The sequence below is a fragment of the Bombus fervidus genome, chromosome 15 (genome assembly GCF_041682495.2).
Source record: "Bombus fervidus isolate BK054 chromosome 15, iyBomFerv1, whole genome shotgun sequence".
Classification (NCBI taxonomy): domain Eukaryota; kingdom Metazoa; phylum Arthropoda; class Insecta; order Hymenoptera; family Apidae; genus Bombus; species Bombus fervidus.
This window is the reverse complement of record NC_091531.1, coordinates 1,923,650-1,940,475: the sequence shown is the minus strand read 5'-3', so window position 1 is coordinate 1,940,475 and position 16,826 is coordinate 1,923,650. Positions and strand designations below refer to the sequence as shown.

The window sequence follows — 16,826 nt, the reverse complement described above, 5'->3', positions numbered from 1 at the left end:
TTGTTAGTGACTTTCCATAGGGAGTAGTCGGTATTCTCATGCGCGGATAGTGATTCGATGAATTTTGAGAATTCGTTATTATGATGTTCCCTTATTTTATTCTTTAGTTCCTTTGCAAGTTTATTTAGGTTTTTCTTGTTTTCTCGTGTTCTCTGTTTTTGCCATTTTGCTTTCGCTTTTCTTTTTTCCCTGATTTTGTCTAGGATGTCCTGCGGAATAATTTTTGATTGCCTGCTATTTGTTTCATAGGTGGTGGTTGCCCACGCTGCTTCCTGTATTATTTCTGTCAAAGTTGCTACTGCCTGCTCAATGTGTTCAGGTGTTTTCAACGGGATATTGCAGTTGATTTTGTTTTCGATCAGCTCTTTGAAAGTTTGCCAGTTGGTGGTTTTATTGCAAAGCGACTCTGACTTGTTATAAAGTAGTGGTTTGCTTGTATATTCTATTATAATTGGTGTATGGTCGGAGTTAAGCTCGAGGCTGGTTGCTATTTTTAATTTGCTTACATTTAGCCCTTTTGTTACTGCAAAATCCAACAGGTCAGGTATTTTATTGGGGTCTGTCGGCCAGTACGTTGGTTTTTCTGTAGATAGTACGTTGAGGTTGCTGCTTCTAATGTATTTTTCCAATGTTCTACCTCTCGGCGTGCTAATTCTCGAACCCCATAATGTGTGCTTTGCATTAAAGTCTCCTGCCGTTATATATATTTGTCGCCTAAGGATTGGAAGTACTCTTCCCATTTTTTAAGTGTCATTTTGTGTCTCGGAGGTACATATACTGCTGACATCTGGAAGTAATTGTCATTGGTTTGTATTGTGACAGTGGTTGCTTGTAGGTGTTCTTGATTTGTTTGACTATGTAAGTGATGCTTGATGTCATTTTTTATTATTACTGCAGTTCCTCCATGTGCTTTACCTGAGGGATGTTTGGTATCGTATATGGTGTAGTACGGTATTTTCATGTAGTTTTTTAGGGTGAAATGTGTTTCTGAGACAAGTAGTATATCAATATTATTTTTATACAAAAATATTTTAGTTTCGTGGACTCGCTGTTGCAAGCCATTGGAGTTCCAGACTGCTATTTTCAAAATGTCCATCTCTATTTTTTACTTAGCAAGTTAGTAAGTAGTTGTAACATGATTGTTGTTTGTTGTGCTTGTTGTCTTAGTATTGTGTTTAGATCACTTACCATTTTTCCTAACATTTCCATACCTTTAATGGATTGTTTGAGCATTTCTTTGATGTCTGTAACGTCTTCGATGTTATTGTTTTCATTCTGATTGATTGCAAGCGTTGGTTTGCTAATGTTTTTAGTTACTTGTGCGTAGCTTCGTTTACCTTGGGGATCTATGTTTCTGCTTATAGCGTTTAGTTCGTGTTGTGCTTTCAATGTTGTTTCGTTATCCGTTATACTTTGTTGTGGTTGATGGTCATTGTGTGATCTGTTGCGAAGTGGAGGAAACAGTTTACGTTGTATTTGTTTCCTTATTTCACATCCTTTGTAGCTGGCTGGGTGGTTTCCGTTACAATTATAGCATTTAACTTCTTCTATTTTTCCTGTGTATGGGCAGTGTATTGTTAGGTGATTTTTTGCACATTTAACACATGCCGGGCTTCTGTTGCAATAATTTTTTGTGTGTCCGTATTGTTGACACCGCATGCATTGTGGTATATCTTTTTTGTAGCGTGGTGGTTCCACTGTTACAATTGTATTTAGTATTTTTTTGATTTCATAGATTTCCTTGTTATTGGTTCTGGGTTCCAGTTCTATTAAGAATAGTGGCAGTGGTTGCTTCGTATCGTATCTTGTCATATTGTTTATTGCTCTTGTTTCATGGCCAATTTTTCCTAATTCTTCACTTAATTTTTTTGTGTTAGTTTTTGGATGTAAACCTCTTATAACTATTTTATAGCTCCTTTCTGTTTTGAGTTGGTACGTGTGGTATATAGCATTTTTTTCCTTTAGTTCATTTATCACTTTCCTATAAACTTCTGGGGTGTTTGTTTAAATTTTTACTTGTTCTAGTTTTGTTTGTTTTATTGTGTAGTTATCCTTCCCGACTATATTGTTTAGTAGATCAATAAGCGGGTCTATTATTTGGGCCTCAACAAATATTGGTGGTGGTTTTGATATGTAAGGTGTTTTAGTTATGGTTTTGCTTGTCGGGTCATTGTCTATTTCTTCCGTTAGTGAGCTGAAGGAGTTTCTTAAAGGTAATTCTTGCAGCCATCGCTGCTTTTCTGTATCTGGGTTTCCTGCAGCATTTGTGCCTGGAATTATTTTACGTTTTTTGCTAGTCTTTGCTAGCTTCCAGTTTTCGTCCTGGTAACTTATTTTGTTGTCGTGTCTGCACTCCTCCTGTCTCCGCTGCTCTTCCATTTCTTCTATTTCCATATCATTTTGGTTGTTATTATTTTGCTGTTGTTGCTGTAAGCCTGGTAAATCTGACGACCCTTTTATGTAATATTTTTCTCCATTGGTTGCAATCTTGATCGTTGATATCTGCTGTTGCATTGTTTGTCACTATCACTATTCGTAGCACTTCTCTGAATCACTTGACTGGGGCACACGTTTGCTTACACACATCTGTTCGCCTCGGTTGCCCGAGCGAGACTGATGGCTGAAAAGTATATTTTCTTTTCGAACTCTTACATATATTTAAAATTATTCGGAATAGTTCACTAAAAATGATTTCTTAATTGAAGGAACCTTAGTTTTGTGAAACGATATATTTTAAACGATATTTGTTAAAAAATACAAACTCTACTGCGATCCACATGAGACTTCAAAGGGAACAAAATTGACGAACTTCCTTAATTATTATTAACTTATGGCGTCATTTGTTATTAGTTTGAGATTGGAAACTCTATTGGACCAGCACATTATAATGCAACTCTTGAGTAGAGAACAAATAGAAAGAATAGAACTGAGTCGCTGCCAGTTACTGTGCAAGGTGCAAAATTTGTAGAGATGAAGATCAAATAAAATACCGTTTTATTCGCTAAAGAGCGTTTTCAGCTGATAACTATTTGGGTATTCAATTTTGTATACTTTTCAAAATTGAGAAATGTCATATTTCCACAAAGCTTCAAGTTCGCATATTCAATTGCATGATAAATAATACACAATTTAAAATACCCTGTAGCATTCATTTGAATCACTCAATGATAAGGAGTGTTGGAGATCCAAATTATGCGATAATAAATTATCAATTTATCATCTCTTGTCTAGTTTCATCAAGTCTGTTTTCTATGTCCACCGTGCATGCAACAGATTTTCTTTTCCATCATGCGACTCGACTATAAGACTTTTTCCAGTCCAAGCGGATTAAGCCCCGGTACCTCAAAAGTGCAACCCCGTAAGTAACCTTTTTCTAAATCTCCAAGTTTCTGCAGTTACACACCACGTCTCTTACCAGATATCGAAAAAAACGGCTTCTCTCCACTTCTCAATATCGCGAATTTATAACTTCATTTCGCTTCGCGGCAGATTCTGTACAAACGTTATTGTTACGTCTGGCGACTCTCTACCTAAACTAGGCCACACACCGTGGGCAGGCTGGCAACCAGTTGTCCGCACATCCTCACGGCGTACCCTCAATAGCCTCAAGGACCCATCGTAAATCTTAGCAAATTCCAGCTAAGATCCTTCAGATCGAACAAACATCTCTCTGGTAATTCGTTTCTAACAGTTTATTGTTTACTACGGGAAGATTCGGGAAAGTTCGTTTTGTCACGTATGACGCTTTCTACTCGCCACTTTCTCTCAGGGACAATTAGCCCCTTCCTCACCCACTAGCCTCGAAAATTAACCAATTACCAACGAAGCTTATTCCTCTCACTATCGTAGCAAAACCCTTGATACCTTGTTAAGGACTTCAAATCGCTTTATTACAGACACGATCACATCCACTAGCAAAACCTACCAACGCACATTGACATTTCTGATCATACCAACAATTTCGACATCCATCCCTGATCAACCCATAGACCGATCAACAATTCCGATACCTAGGAATATCCATGTAGCTAGCCGGTCCAACATTTCATTTACCAGCCCCGATCGATATCTTGTTGAGCTCAGGGCCCACAGTTGCGTCATTATGTTTTGGTCAAATCAACCTTAATCCACCAACAGGTCCCGATCTGCGCCAACAAAAAACACAATTCGGATATGTCATCGGAGGGAGCCCACTCTTCCCATTGACCGCAAGGGTCTTTCATGACCCTTTTCATGACCTCACTCGCTTTTGGGAACTCGACGAGGGACCACGAATAAAACACATATCAGAGGCGGATCGACGATGCGAGGAACATTTCCAAAATCACGTCCAACGCACCAGCGAAAGGCGATACATCGTCGCACTCCTCTTTAACGAAAAACTTCCTTCACTCGGATCATCTAAAACAATGGCGATGAAACGACTACCCTCTCTTCATCGCCAATTCCAACGAGATCAACAATTCGAAACAGCGTATCGGGCGGTCATTCAGGAATATTTGGAATTGGGTCACATGACTAAAGTCACATCACATCACCAATCAGCTAACGAATACTATCTGCCACATCATGGCGTAATCAAGGACTCGAACACATCTACAAAGCTTCGCGTTGTGTTTGACGGATCTGCACCGAGCACTACCGGAGTTTCTTTAAACGACACCCTTTATACAGGACCGAAATTGCACGAGGACTTATTGAATATCCTCTTGAGATTCCGCTCTCATCAGTACGTTCTCACAGGCGATGTCGAGAAAATGTATCGACAATTCCTCGTGCGTCCGGAAGATCGAACGTATCAAAAAATTTTGTGGCGCAACTCAAACGGCGAAGTCGAAACTTACCAAATCAACACCGTTACATTTGGGCTGTCAGCTGCACCCTATCTGGCTATCCGATGTCTCAAACAATTAGCAGACGACGAAGGACACCGATTTCCGCGAGCTTCATCAGTATTGCAACGAGATTTTTACGTCGACGACGCACTTACCGGCGCTGACACGATATGCGAGGCGCTGTCAATCCGAACAGAACTTATCGAATTTCTCCAGCTGGCCGGTCTAAAAATACGAAAATGGGCATCCAACAACCAGGAACTACTCAACGGACTATCTGACCATGATATAAACCAAAATCTACAACTCAGTCTCAACCTTTAAAACCGCTTGGGATTTATTGGAATTCCTCCGATGATTCAATCCTTTACTCGATCGACACCAGAGCTAACATTTCTCGCGTCACGAAGCGATCGATCAGCTCCGTAATTGCTAGAATCTATGATCCTTTAGGACTACTCGCGCCAGTGATCGTTCGAGCAAAAATGTTACTTCAAAGAGTCTGGGCATTGAAGGTCGATTAGGATGAGTCGCTTCCCACAGATTTACATTCAGAATGGAACAGGTATTATCCCCAATTAGCACTCTTAAACAATATCACATTCCAACGCAAGGCGATAATTGAATCCGCAACGGAGACCGAAATGCATGGCTTCTGCGATGCCAGCGAGAAGGCATACGAAGGCAGCGAGAAGGTGAACAATAACATTAATAATAATAAATATTGATTACATTGTAATGAATCGCTTAATAATATTTATTAGGCAACGGAACGAATTCAACGAACTTAAAGTACTATATGTACTAAAGTAAATTGATCCAAAGGGGGCTGAATAGAGAATGAAGGAGCGGAGAAATGTAGTGAAAAGCTGTTTATAAAGAACACATACGCATACGAAAGCACATCGACGCTAATACAGGGGAAGTTAAGGGAGTTATTGGAAAACAAATAGAAAATAATAGTGGAAAAATTAATAACTTTTACATCGATTCGATTCCAAAGTCGGTCCCAGGGCCTTCTCTCGTTCGGTAAAAGCGACCGGAGATCAATCGCTTGGTGAGAGCGATATGGAGAAGAGACTGGACGAAATATCGATAATACCGATCGTTAAGAAAGGTATTACGAGGAAGTCGGAGCCGTTTAAACCGGGACGAAGACGGGAAAGGAGTCCGATAAGGAAGGAAAGGACGGGTTAGGATAACGAAATGGAAGTCGATTCCCAAGCGGAATTGACGGATCAGAGTAGCTACTTGACACCGGATACGAATAGAACAAGAAGAGGGAGAAGAGTAAAAGAGGAAGAAAAGATGTTCGTAAAGAAGAAAGGTTTAGGCGTGAGAAAAAGCGATGATGGAGGTATGGAGGAAGAGTCCTCTGCGGACAAAAGTAGAGCTCCAACACTAGGCCTTCGGAATGTGAAGGAGCTGATGAAAAGTTTGGAGATACTTTCGCTAAATATGGAGAGGATGATGAGAAGGATCATTGGTACGAGCAAGGGGGACCCAACGTTGGAGAAATTAAACACAGAAAATATGAGAGAAATCAGGAGGGTCAGACAGTAGATCGATAATAACGCGGAAATGAATAGAAGGCGACATGATAAGAAAACGGTGGTCACCCAAATGACTCCTAAGGAGCAGGAGGAGGCAAGGAGTAGAGGCGTTTCCGTAACGAGCCAGACCGAGGTATAGCAATCGGCGAAGAAAAAGGGTATATCTCTGCTAGATGAGAGGAAAGCGAGCTATAGACGAAAGCCTAGACAAGAGGAGCTGACGTACGCGGAAGCATGTAGTACAAAAGAGAAGAGTGGGGATAGCGAGAGCGAATGGACGCTCTTAAACAGACGAAATAGACTGAGAAGTCAAACGGATACGTACGACAGAAAAGGTATATTAGAGGAGAGGAGAGAAAGGATAATGAGGAGAAGAAGCGAAGCTATCTTGGTCAAAGTGAACAGGATACCAACTGGATAGACTCCTATAGGGAGGTTGTCGATGCCAAAAATGCCCTCAAAGAAAGAACGGGAGTAAGGAAGACCAGGGCAGGGCATATACTTTTGGAATTAAATAATAAGGTAACTACGGATGAGGTCGCAGAAAATTTGAAAAAGGCGATGCGGCAGGGGATGCAGATCGCTCCTCTAACGAACAGGAAAACGTTAGAGATAAAAAATATTCATCCCATCGCAACTAAGGAGCGAGGATAGCGAGAGTCCTTCCGAACATTATAAGATGTTTCAGATGCCATATGCTGGGGCATAAAGGAGTGTCCTGAATTAAAATGTCAAAAAAAATCGTTTTTTTTTTAATTGCTTAAATCGATAGATAAACTATCTAAGAATATGTTTACAAAGTGACAGAGGCCAATTCTAAATATTTCTAAGAATATAAAGCCGAAAGTAGACGAGCGTCGAGCCGATATGCGAGCGCTCGCCACTCCGACTTTCAATACAGTCACTCAGAAAGCTGTCAAACAGGAGCGAGAAGAGAATGCAGAAAACGGGAACATTGAAAATCATTTGAAAGTGTCTGGCGATGCAACCTGGAAAAAACGTGGCTTTAATTCATTATACGGTGTAATAACTATCATTCTACACTATAGTGGTAAAGTAATCGACCTTATCGTAAAAAGTGCATACTGCCACAGCTGCATTTTAAACAAGAAATCACTAGATGACGACGAATTTGAAAAATGGTACAAAACTCACGCAGAATCATACTCCTCAAATCACCAAGGTTCAGTTGGGAAGATGGAGGTGGATTCTATCACAGAAATGTTTTTAAGATCTGACGAAATAGTTGGAGTAAAATATAAAAATTATATCGGCGACGGTGATTCAAAAACTTTTGCAGGTATTTTGAAGATAAATTCGTACAGTGATGATTGCCCTGTTATAAAAAATGAGTGCGTGGTTTACGTACAAAAACGCATGGCTTCACGACTTCGAAATATAAAGCAAAAAAGGAGGCTCGGTGGTAAGAAACGGTTGACAGACGGTATCTAAAATGTCTAAAATGTTTTTGCATTCAGAAAAATTGGCGCGAATTACGTGAATCATATCGATACAAAGCTATTTAAACATTAAGTGCGAAGCTGATTTTGATGTGCTTTCTGTTCAAGCAGCGTGCAGACGCAGCCGCGATCACTCGGCAAGTGTGAGTTAGAGTATAAGCAGACGATAATACACACATCGCGGTGACGATTTAGTTTCATTTTACACAAATTATAAATGAGAAATAACGAGATAGATGGAGGTGGAACTCATTTCAAATATGAAAATGAAGTTAAGTGAGCAGTGAAATTATTTATCAATAGTTTACCAGAAGTATCCAGCAGAATTCTTCACTGATAGAATAAAGAAACTTATCACGCGTTGCCAAATATAGATTGATACAAATAGCAATTATGTCGAAAAATAAATAAGAAATTTTGTAGGTAATGAATTGAATTTTCATTTCTTTTCTCTTTCATTTCAGTTAACCGTCGTAGTTCACGTTAAAAACGAAACTGTGCCTTCGTATCTCGCAAAATAATATGAAAATGAATAGTTTGTGTTGTTCAATGATTCCGTTAAACGAAATAATGTTAACATCCATCCTTTTGTGCGTTCATGTCTACAAAAAGCTAACTACATACATTAAAGGAAGGGGTTTAAAACAGGCGGATTTTTTGGCTACATTCTTATACTACAATATAAATATACATAACAATAAGATAGTTAATAACTATATTAAAACAATATATATGAACAATATATACATACGTTCACCGCGGAAAGTATGCTGACATCCTACAATATGACCTGTTTAAATCGGTTCTTAGTTGTTATTATTACTCTTTTTTATCTACCAAACCTACCAATCGGTCAAAACTCGTGCTTTGTAAACAACAGTGGTGTAACCGATATCGTAACGTTTCATATCATATAAAAAAGTATTATCCTATTTATGTCGAAAAACTGTAAATCTAGATTATTTCATACGTTTAATTTGTCGTATGAAAGGTAAACATAGGACACGAAGCGGTATTATATTTACGTTGAAACAAACGAAAGACAAGGACAACGTAAACACAAGAGAACCGTTGCGCGCCTTTACCTGGCTTTCATATGACGAATTCAAGTAAAGACATCTGATGAATAGTTCTTTTTAATTTTTTCATAAGGAATACAAACATAGATCGATGTATGTATTAAAAAAAAAAAAAAAAAAAAAAATGACTCCATTAGCAAAGATGAAGTTGAAATGGAAAAAAAGTAATTTGCACCGTATGTGATGTCTTCTTTCGAACTAAATAATTTTTGGTTGAAACTTTTTGTGATAACATCAATATCACGTGAGATATTCTACCGCTTACTGTTTCGCCATTAGTTAAATATTGAGACTAAGTTTCTATGTATAATAGAATATCTACATATAAAATACATATAAAAATTGAAAGTTTTAGACGATTTTTTAGACATCAGATTCGGTACATTATTCAAATCATGTCCATATTTAATTATAATGACTTGCAACAGAATCTGAGAACTTAGGCATGTTTCTTTCTATTCATAATTTTTGGTTGATAAATAGAAAAAATAACGAATGAATATACTGTATCACTTTTTTTTAAATGGAACAGTGCATTTTACGATTAAAATACGGACATTATTGCAAATAATACAGCAATAGTAGGTAATCAAAAAGAAGTAGGGAAAAAACTTACCATTATAGCATGGAAAAAAATTTATGAAGAATTGTGTTAGTGGAATTAGCTTCTTTGTGTATGACGAAGTGCATCAGGGGAGAATTCTTAAACAAATTACGTAAAAAATTACTATCTATCAGATAAATACAATACGAGATTCAAAGAATAATTAATAGTAACAAAAACATAAATATTTTATATGAACATAATATTCAATTATACAAATATTTATACGTTAAGTTCTGTGATTAGTAACCATTATCGATGACTGACTTTATTTTTGGTTCTGAATAAGCATCATCTCTGATGAAAACATTTTTTAGCGAGAGAAAATAAAATAGAAAGAACGAACTAACATCTATATGCAAAACTATACTCAATATATTTAATTAAAACTAAAACATAAATATGTATAACATCACTCTTACGTTAATATAAATGTATAAATGTAAATAGTACATTAGAGACGAAAAATATAATAAAAATAAGGAAAAAGAAAAATAAATAAGAAAACTGTATTGGTTTCTATGACTTACTTCCACATGTGGAATAATCTATTTGGTTGCCGTATGACCCGTCCTAGAGACAGAACAAAGTTATTAGATTAAAATAATTCACAGAAAGTTTGTATTTCTTAAAATTTGCAAGTATAAAGTATTTACCCTGAATGAATCCTTTTTATAAAAAATTTACAAGTCGACTTTTGAATAACGAGATTTTATATTTTATCTAGCATCTAGCACTTTTTACTAATCGCTCAAATACTTGCTAAACACAAAAATTGTAACGTTCAAACGTAGGCAACTACTTCGTAGCACCTTCACACTACCGTGTCTCGAATATGAAAGAAAATTGAACAATGCCCTAATAAAGGCAGATTCGTATTGCTTGTTGATTGGCTATGCTTCTGGACTATAAGGGGCGAATCCTGTACGCTGCGCAAGTGTCTCTGCGCCGATTATATTTCAATTTTACTACAATACATCAACGACTTTACACCTTGAAAATTGTCACTATTACGCTGCTGATTTTTATATAAATATTATATATCAAAGTGCACAGAATATGTAAATGCAAAATATATTCAAACTATGTAATAATTGTACAATATTTTACATTGCGAATATGATCTTAATTGCTTACCATGATCTTTTACTACTACTTAGTTTACTGATTTTCAAATTTAATGCAAATAAAAATCTCAATTAATATATATAACGTATAGAATATATGCATATATAATATGTGTATAATATATAGTACAGTATGTGTATATATTAAGTATATCATAGTAACCAAATTATGTATATATATATATAAAATAACATATAGAACATATGTAAATATACATATAACGAATAGAAGAATTATTCAATAAAAATCAAAAGTTTTATATGATTGAATCCAATGTAATAGTCTTTTAAACAAAGTTGTTTTTATGCTGCTATGAATAAATTGAAAATCAGGAAACATCCACGACCGACGAAGATAGTTCGAATCTATGGATATATGTATATGCTGCCCTCTTGTTGCGCGCGCGAGGAGGGGCAAATGCATTAGGCATAGAGGCTCGCGCCTCTGAGTTATGTTGGATTCGGCAAGGTGGTAGCGCCATACCCCACTAAAAACCTCCCCTCTTCTCTCGTTCTGGTGCGGTAATTAAAGTAATTTCAACCCTGGAAATATCATGCGGCATTTCTTAAGGGTTGTCCTCTACATAAGCATACGATAAGATGGTGGGTTCTATAAAGACGAATAAAAAGTTTCCCAATAATGTATCGAACATAATTATTGAAAAAAAAAAACGGACGAAAGATGTTCTTTTTGAAGAAAAAATTAATGAATAATGAATAAAAATGAGAATAAAATTTTAAATAATAAATTATTTAAGAAGTTGCCGACAACTTGAATTTCCATGATATGCTGTAGAAATCAACATTTTCAATAACTTCATCCTTAGCAATTTATCGCCGCTTGGTTACAGTTCCCGAAATATTCGCAAAAAACTGTCAATAACACTACATGTATATCTCTAACACAGTCGCAAGCATAGCTGACACGTTCGCCGCTTTGTTCGGCGTATTGCTTGGCGATTTATTTATTTACATCCATTAAACATTGATGTTTTTGTGTTTGAACTATACTTTCCGCATCTAACAATAATTAATTATTTACAACTGTGCATTCGAGACTATAAGAATCATTGCTAATATTGGCTGAAATGTATTTAACTTGAAATAATAACAATAAAATATAAGGCTTAATATAAACTGTAATTATGTCATTATTTATTCCACAAACCTGGCCAGCCTGCTCACGGGGGCCGGATTTAAGAGACTTAGATTATTCTAAACCTAACTCATACCATTAATGATAATAATTTTTATTACGCAGTTCTGCAAGCGGCTATAATTCGAAGGATCCTTGGAATACCCAAGTTCGCCCAGTCTTTGTTTACATATTCCATATAAACGGAAGATGTGAGTTAGGTTTGCATTAGCTTTCTAAATTCGGTCACAGCAAAGTAGTTGACAAACAATACGATCATATACGGTGCTACAGACACACAGTTATATGTATCATTCATTGTAGTGGTGGTACCGACAGATTTTTGCAAAGATCTCGCAAAGTAAGGACGAGTAGTGGTAACATGCAAAGGAAAAAGTTAAATTAAAATTAATTTTAAAATAAATTTTAGTTATAAATTCCTACGAGGGGGTACCTCGCAAGTATGGGGCTTACTTAAAAGGAAGTCTTACAGGTTTTTAGCCAAATGCCTCGTCGTCTAATTAGTGACGAGCATGAATAGATCAACGAGATCTCTCTGTCCCTGTCTAATATTATGAAATATTTGTCAAGATCCCAGGAGATTTTTAAATAAGATTTTTAAATAATATTCTTGGGCTGTTGTAACAAATTTTGTATGCTTTCAAGTGGATACAGAACATAGGCTCAAGACAACGGTAACAATTTGGAGTTAGATTTCCTCAGTCAACGGGAAACAAAGAGAATGCATAGAAATTCATTGCGACAGAAAAAAATATCGAATAGGATGTACAGATTAAGAAACGTGGGTAATTGTGTTGTAAAGTATTACGATAGAATTCTTTTCTACAATTTTCTAAAAGATATATAAGAGTTATATTTTCCAAGAAAATAATATTAATATTTTTGTACGATTTACGAAATGGGGAGCGGCAGCTGTAGCGTGATAGGTGAATTTGCTGCACTAAACAATATTCAATATTCTTTTCATACTTCCATACATGGTCTTCATATAGCTTCAATTGCGCTTGAAATTATAATAAAAAATTGTTTGCGAGAAACCGCGACGCCAGGAAAATGTTTGATCACATCTCTGCAAACTCGTCTCTATAAAACTACGTAGTTAGTTAATTAAAAAAAATTAAAAATCTTTCTTACAAACATTCAACAAAATCGGAAGATTCATATGATAACACGTTTTTATACTGATTTGTGCAAATCCATAGTGACTGCCAATGTTCCACAGTGGTGTTTAGATATCGTGGTATTAGTAAATTTTTTGAAGAAAATATACGAATCAAAATATTCCCAACGAATCAATTTTGAGAAAAAATTACTTAGAAGATTCGTATAAAATAATTATTTAAAGTATACGAAATGATATTGGTGACAAAAATATGTATTTCAATTCATAAAACGACAGATAAAATTGACCGCTATGTAGCAAACATGGCACATTATGTGCGAGGACCTTTAATGCTTCAGTTACTTGCCTGTAAAGAGTAGGAAAAGATAGATTACGCTATTGTTGCATGATTAGTGAATACATTATCGAAAATAATATCGCAGCGCAATCGCGACTCTGTGTGATTGCTCAGATAAATGTTTTAAAATAAAGGTATTTCTGCCACCGTTTCATAGTATTGAACAAGTGTAGGTGGAAGATGTTCTGCATTCATAACAGCTTGCTTAGTCTAAATGCATCCTAACTCAAAACCAAAGTTGCTTTGAGTCTACACAGCAAATAGTGATCAAAAATATTGAAACTTAATCGCGCGATTAATCTTATTTAATTTTCCGCCATAAGTAGTGGCGTTTACACACAAAATATTGTATCCTGAATCCTTGAATATTGGCGTTTAGTATCATCGTCAGTGAGGATAGAAAATGAAATAAGTATATCAGGTACATAAACAAGGATCTGTATCCAAATTATTTGTTTCTCATAGCCCGATGCAACAACGCCTGTTATCTATTATGCGTGGATAATCTTAAAGATGAAAGATATATCAAATAATACACATACAAACATATATGTTTAAAAGGTATATCAGGTAGGGTAGGACAACCGAGTAGGGGATGATTCTATAAGTAAATATAACTTTGTCCTATGAAGTTCTTTTATATAACAATAACGAAGAAGTTTAGGTGATTCCACTTACTTGTATTCATTGCTAGTATGTAAGAATAGACAAAAAAAAAAAAAAATTGTCCAGCAACAAATTATACGAAAAAATTGTTCAAAAATGAACAAAATATATAAATAATTTTGTAAGATTGTTTGCATTTTGAAAATTTGTACGCATCGTGAAAGCAATAATAAAGAGAAGTCGCAAATATAAACCTCCGTTTTCCTTTTATTAATTTTTTTTTCCTTGCATGGACATGAATCAGGATCACATCACATACATATACACCGTCAGTTTGTTCTTTAGTTAACGAAAGCTTTTTCTACAATGAATATTTCCATTCACCATCATATATTTTCGTAACCAGACATTTCCATGTCCTACATATTGCTGAACAATACAATCAGGATATCTCTTAAGTGAAATCTTCCATGAAGTCATCTATTATCGACTATGCATGTTACTGAATATTAAATTGTTTGTCATTAAAATATCTTGAATGATAAACATAAATTTATTACACAATTGAATTCGGCAAACAAGAATACAACTAAAATCACAAATCGAAACGTACATTACAAAAAGTTCTTTTTAGAATTTGTTGTAAATCCTTTTCTCTTATTAACATATTCCTTAAAAATATTTCAAAGATATGCCTAACGAAATTTCACTCTTGATCTTTCATTTATTCTAACTTTTTCACGAGTAACTTTTTTGAAAACCTTCATATCCCATACCTTAACATCAAAAACACTAAATGTTTTACAATATATAAATATCTTATCACGGGTATTATGTTAGAACCAATTTGTATCGTTTTGAACTAATACAGACTTCTGAAACACGTTGTAAGTGTTCTCACGAAATGTTATCAGAAAGCGTTTATAGAAAAAGATTTCAAAAACGTCGATATACTTCAGCTAGTCTTTGGTTTATAACATTCCTTTCTTCCATTGACGTGAACGTTCTCTCCGACTTTGTTTTTCCCTTTGTCGGAAAGATAAGCCTTGAAGAAGAATTTTCCAAATAGGATTAAATAACTGAAATAGATGGCGAAACCAAGTATAAAATTTTTACGCGTAGTGTAGCATTCAAGTTCATTAATTTCTCGATAATAGTAAGCCGCGATAGTTACAATGCAACCAATCACCATTTGTACCAGCTCGTACTAATCGTAGTAATTATTATGGCAAAGCCTTTTGGTAATTTGTATCGCATTGCTTTCAAAGTATGATAAGAATACATCCAGGAATGAACAAAGTAGTTCATTACGGCATACCATCTTGTGGCTACTGTAGTCTCCGCATATGCGAGCCAAGAGTAAAGAACAACAGTTAAATGATGGTAAAAATGTAGAAATATTAATGGTTGCTTTCGTAACACAATGAAAATCGTATCGCCAAATTCTGGGATCTTTGATAAGATAAATACCCATGTCCAAAAGCCGGAAACATGATCTTGCAAAAGGTTGCTGAAAAGAAAATAATTCCATTCTTATTGTATATCACAAATTAACATATTTGAAATATCGATTCATTTTGTGAATATGACATGTAAATCAAAGCCATGTATTATGTTCCATACAATGAAACAATAAGAACTTTGTTATTTTGATTTGGAAATATAATCATCCAATGTGTATAGTATAGGTCGATATTTTGCGAATTGGTAGACATAACTGATTATATCAACCGATGGAACTCAAATTTCAGAAAGAAATTTATACGTGAAATCTTTTTAGAGAATTATTATATGAATAATATCGTAAACAACTATTAAAAATATATTACCTATTTCACTAACGCTTTCCACATATCAATGTTCTCTAAATACCAAGCATAAGAAATTATTTCATATAACAATTCATTAAATTAATAGCGTTTCATTAATCATTATTTTTTAAAATCGCCATTCACCTGAAAATATATTCAAAGGTAAAATATGAAAGTAGCATTACCTAGGTATGCAAATACTATGGTAAAAGCCATGGTGTCTCAATGTAGAGAACATTCCTGGTGCTGTTCTACAAAATCCAATAATGGAGAATACTTCAAGCAATCCACTCCATAATGCAAGCGGACCCTTCAAATCAAACTTTGGTCTGCTCGACATGTAATACTTCCCGCCAAAAATTAGGATCACGTAAATAATACAGCAGTAGTAGCAGTACTGAAAATTTTTCTGCAGCCATTTTTGAGTGTTTGGATAGAAGTATGTTTTTTCGAAGTTGAAGACATGCGAGTAGGTAGGTTCAATGATCTGCAGAGAATCCTCTTTATTCATCGTAAAATATTTTTTTCACATCCACTGATCGCAAAACAATTAAAGAAAATACACAGTCTTTCGCTCACGTTGTCAATTGACTAAAATGTAAGAAGAAGAACTGTTAACATTTTCTTTTAAAACTATGGAAATTGAAATATTTAATAAATAATGAATTAAAAACAGTGTAAAATGTTCAGAACAAAGTAATAAGACAATACAAACTAATAAATTAATCATTTTTATCTATCGCATTTAATTACAATGTAGTACTAAATTTTATTGTAAATTATTCGTATCATTTCAAATTTAAGGAGACCAAAACTTATAATTTCAACCATATTAGAAAATAATATTCGAAATATATGTTCTACTGTTTATGAAATAAAAGTTAAAAGTTTTTGTGAAATGAAGTGACGTAAAACATTTATCTGTTTCCTTACAAAATGTTAGAAGTATTTAAACACAGCATTGAATGTTTTCTTACAATTATACGATATAGACGTTTATTCTGCATTTGCAAAGTTGCTTTATTTTTATGAGCATCGTTTTTGATCAGAATTCATTACGTTGTTAATGTTTAATGTTTGTTACATAAGTTACATCAATTAAATCACTATATTTTCATTATGATGCGGTGATTGT

At 35.0% G+C, this 16,826-nt stretch overlaps 1 protein-coding gene and 1 pseudogene across 1 annotated transcript; one reads left to right on the top strand and one right to left on the bottom strand.

The window, feature by feature from the left end:
* Nucleotides 1-4,409: 4,409 nt before the first annotated feature.
* On the top strand, nucleotides 4,410-5,159 carry LOC139994986 (uncharacterized). Its single transcript, XM_072018086.1, has one exon. It carries the CDS (start codon nucleotides 4,410-4,412, stop codon nucleotides 5,157-5,159), a length of 750 nt encoding a protein of 249 aa, XP_071874187.1.
* Nucleotides 5,160-14,642: 9,483 nt separating this feature from the next.
* Nucleotides 14,643-16,280, bottom strand: LOC139994799 (very long chain fatty acid elongase 6-like; annotated as a pseudogene).
* Nucleotides 16,281-16,826: the final 546 nt, after the last annotated feature.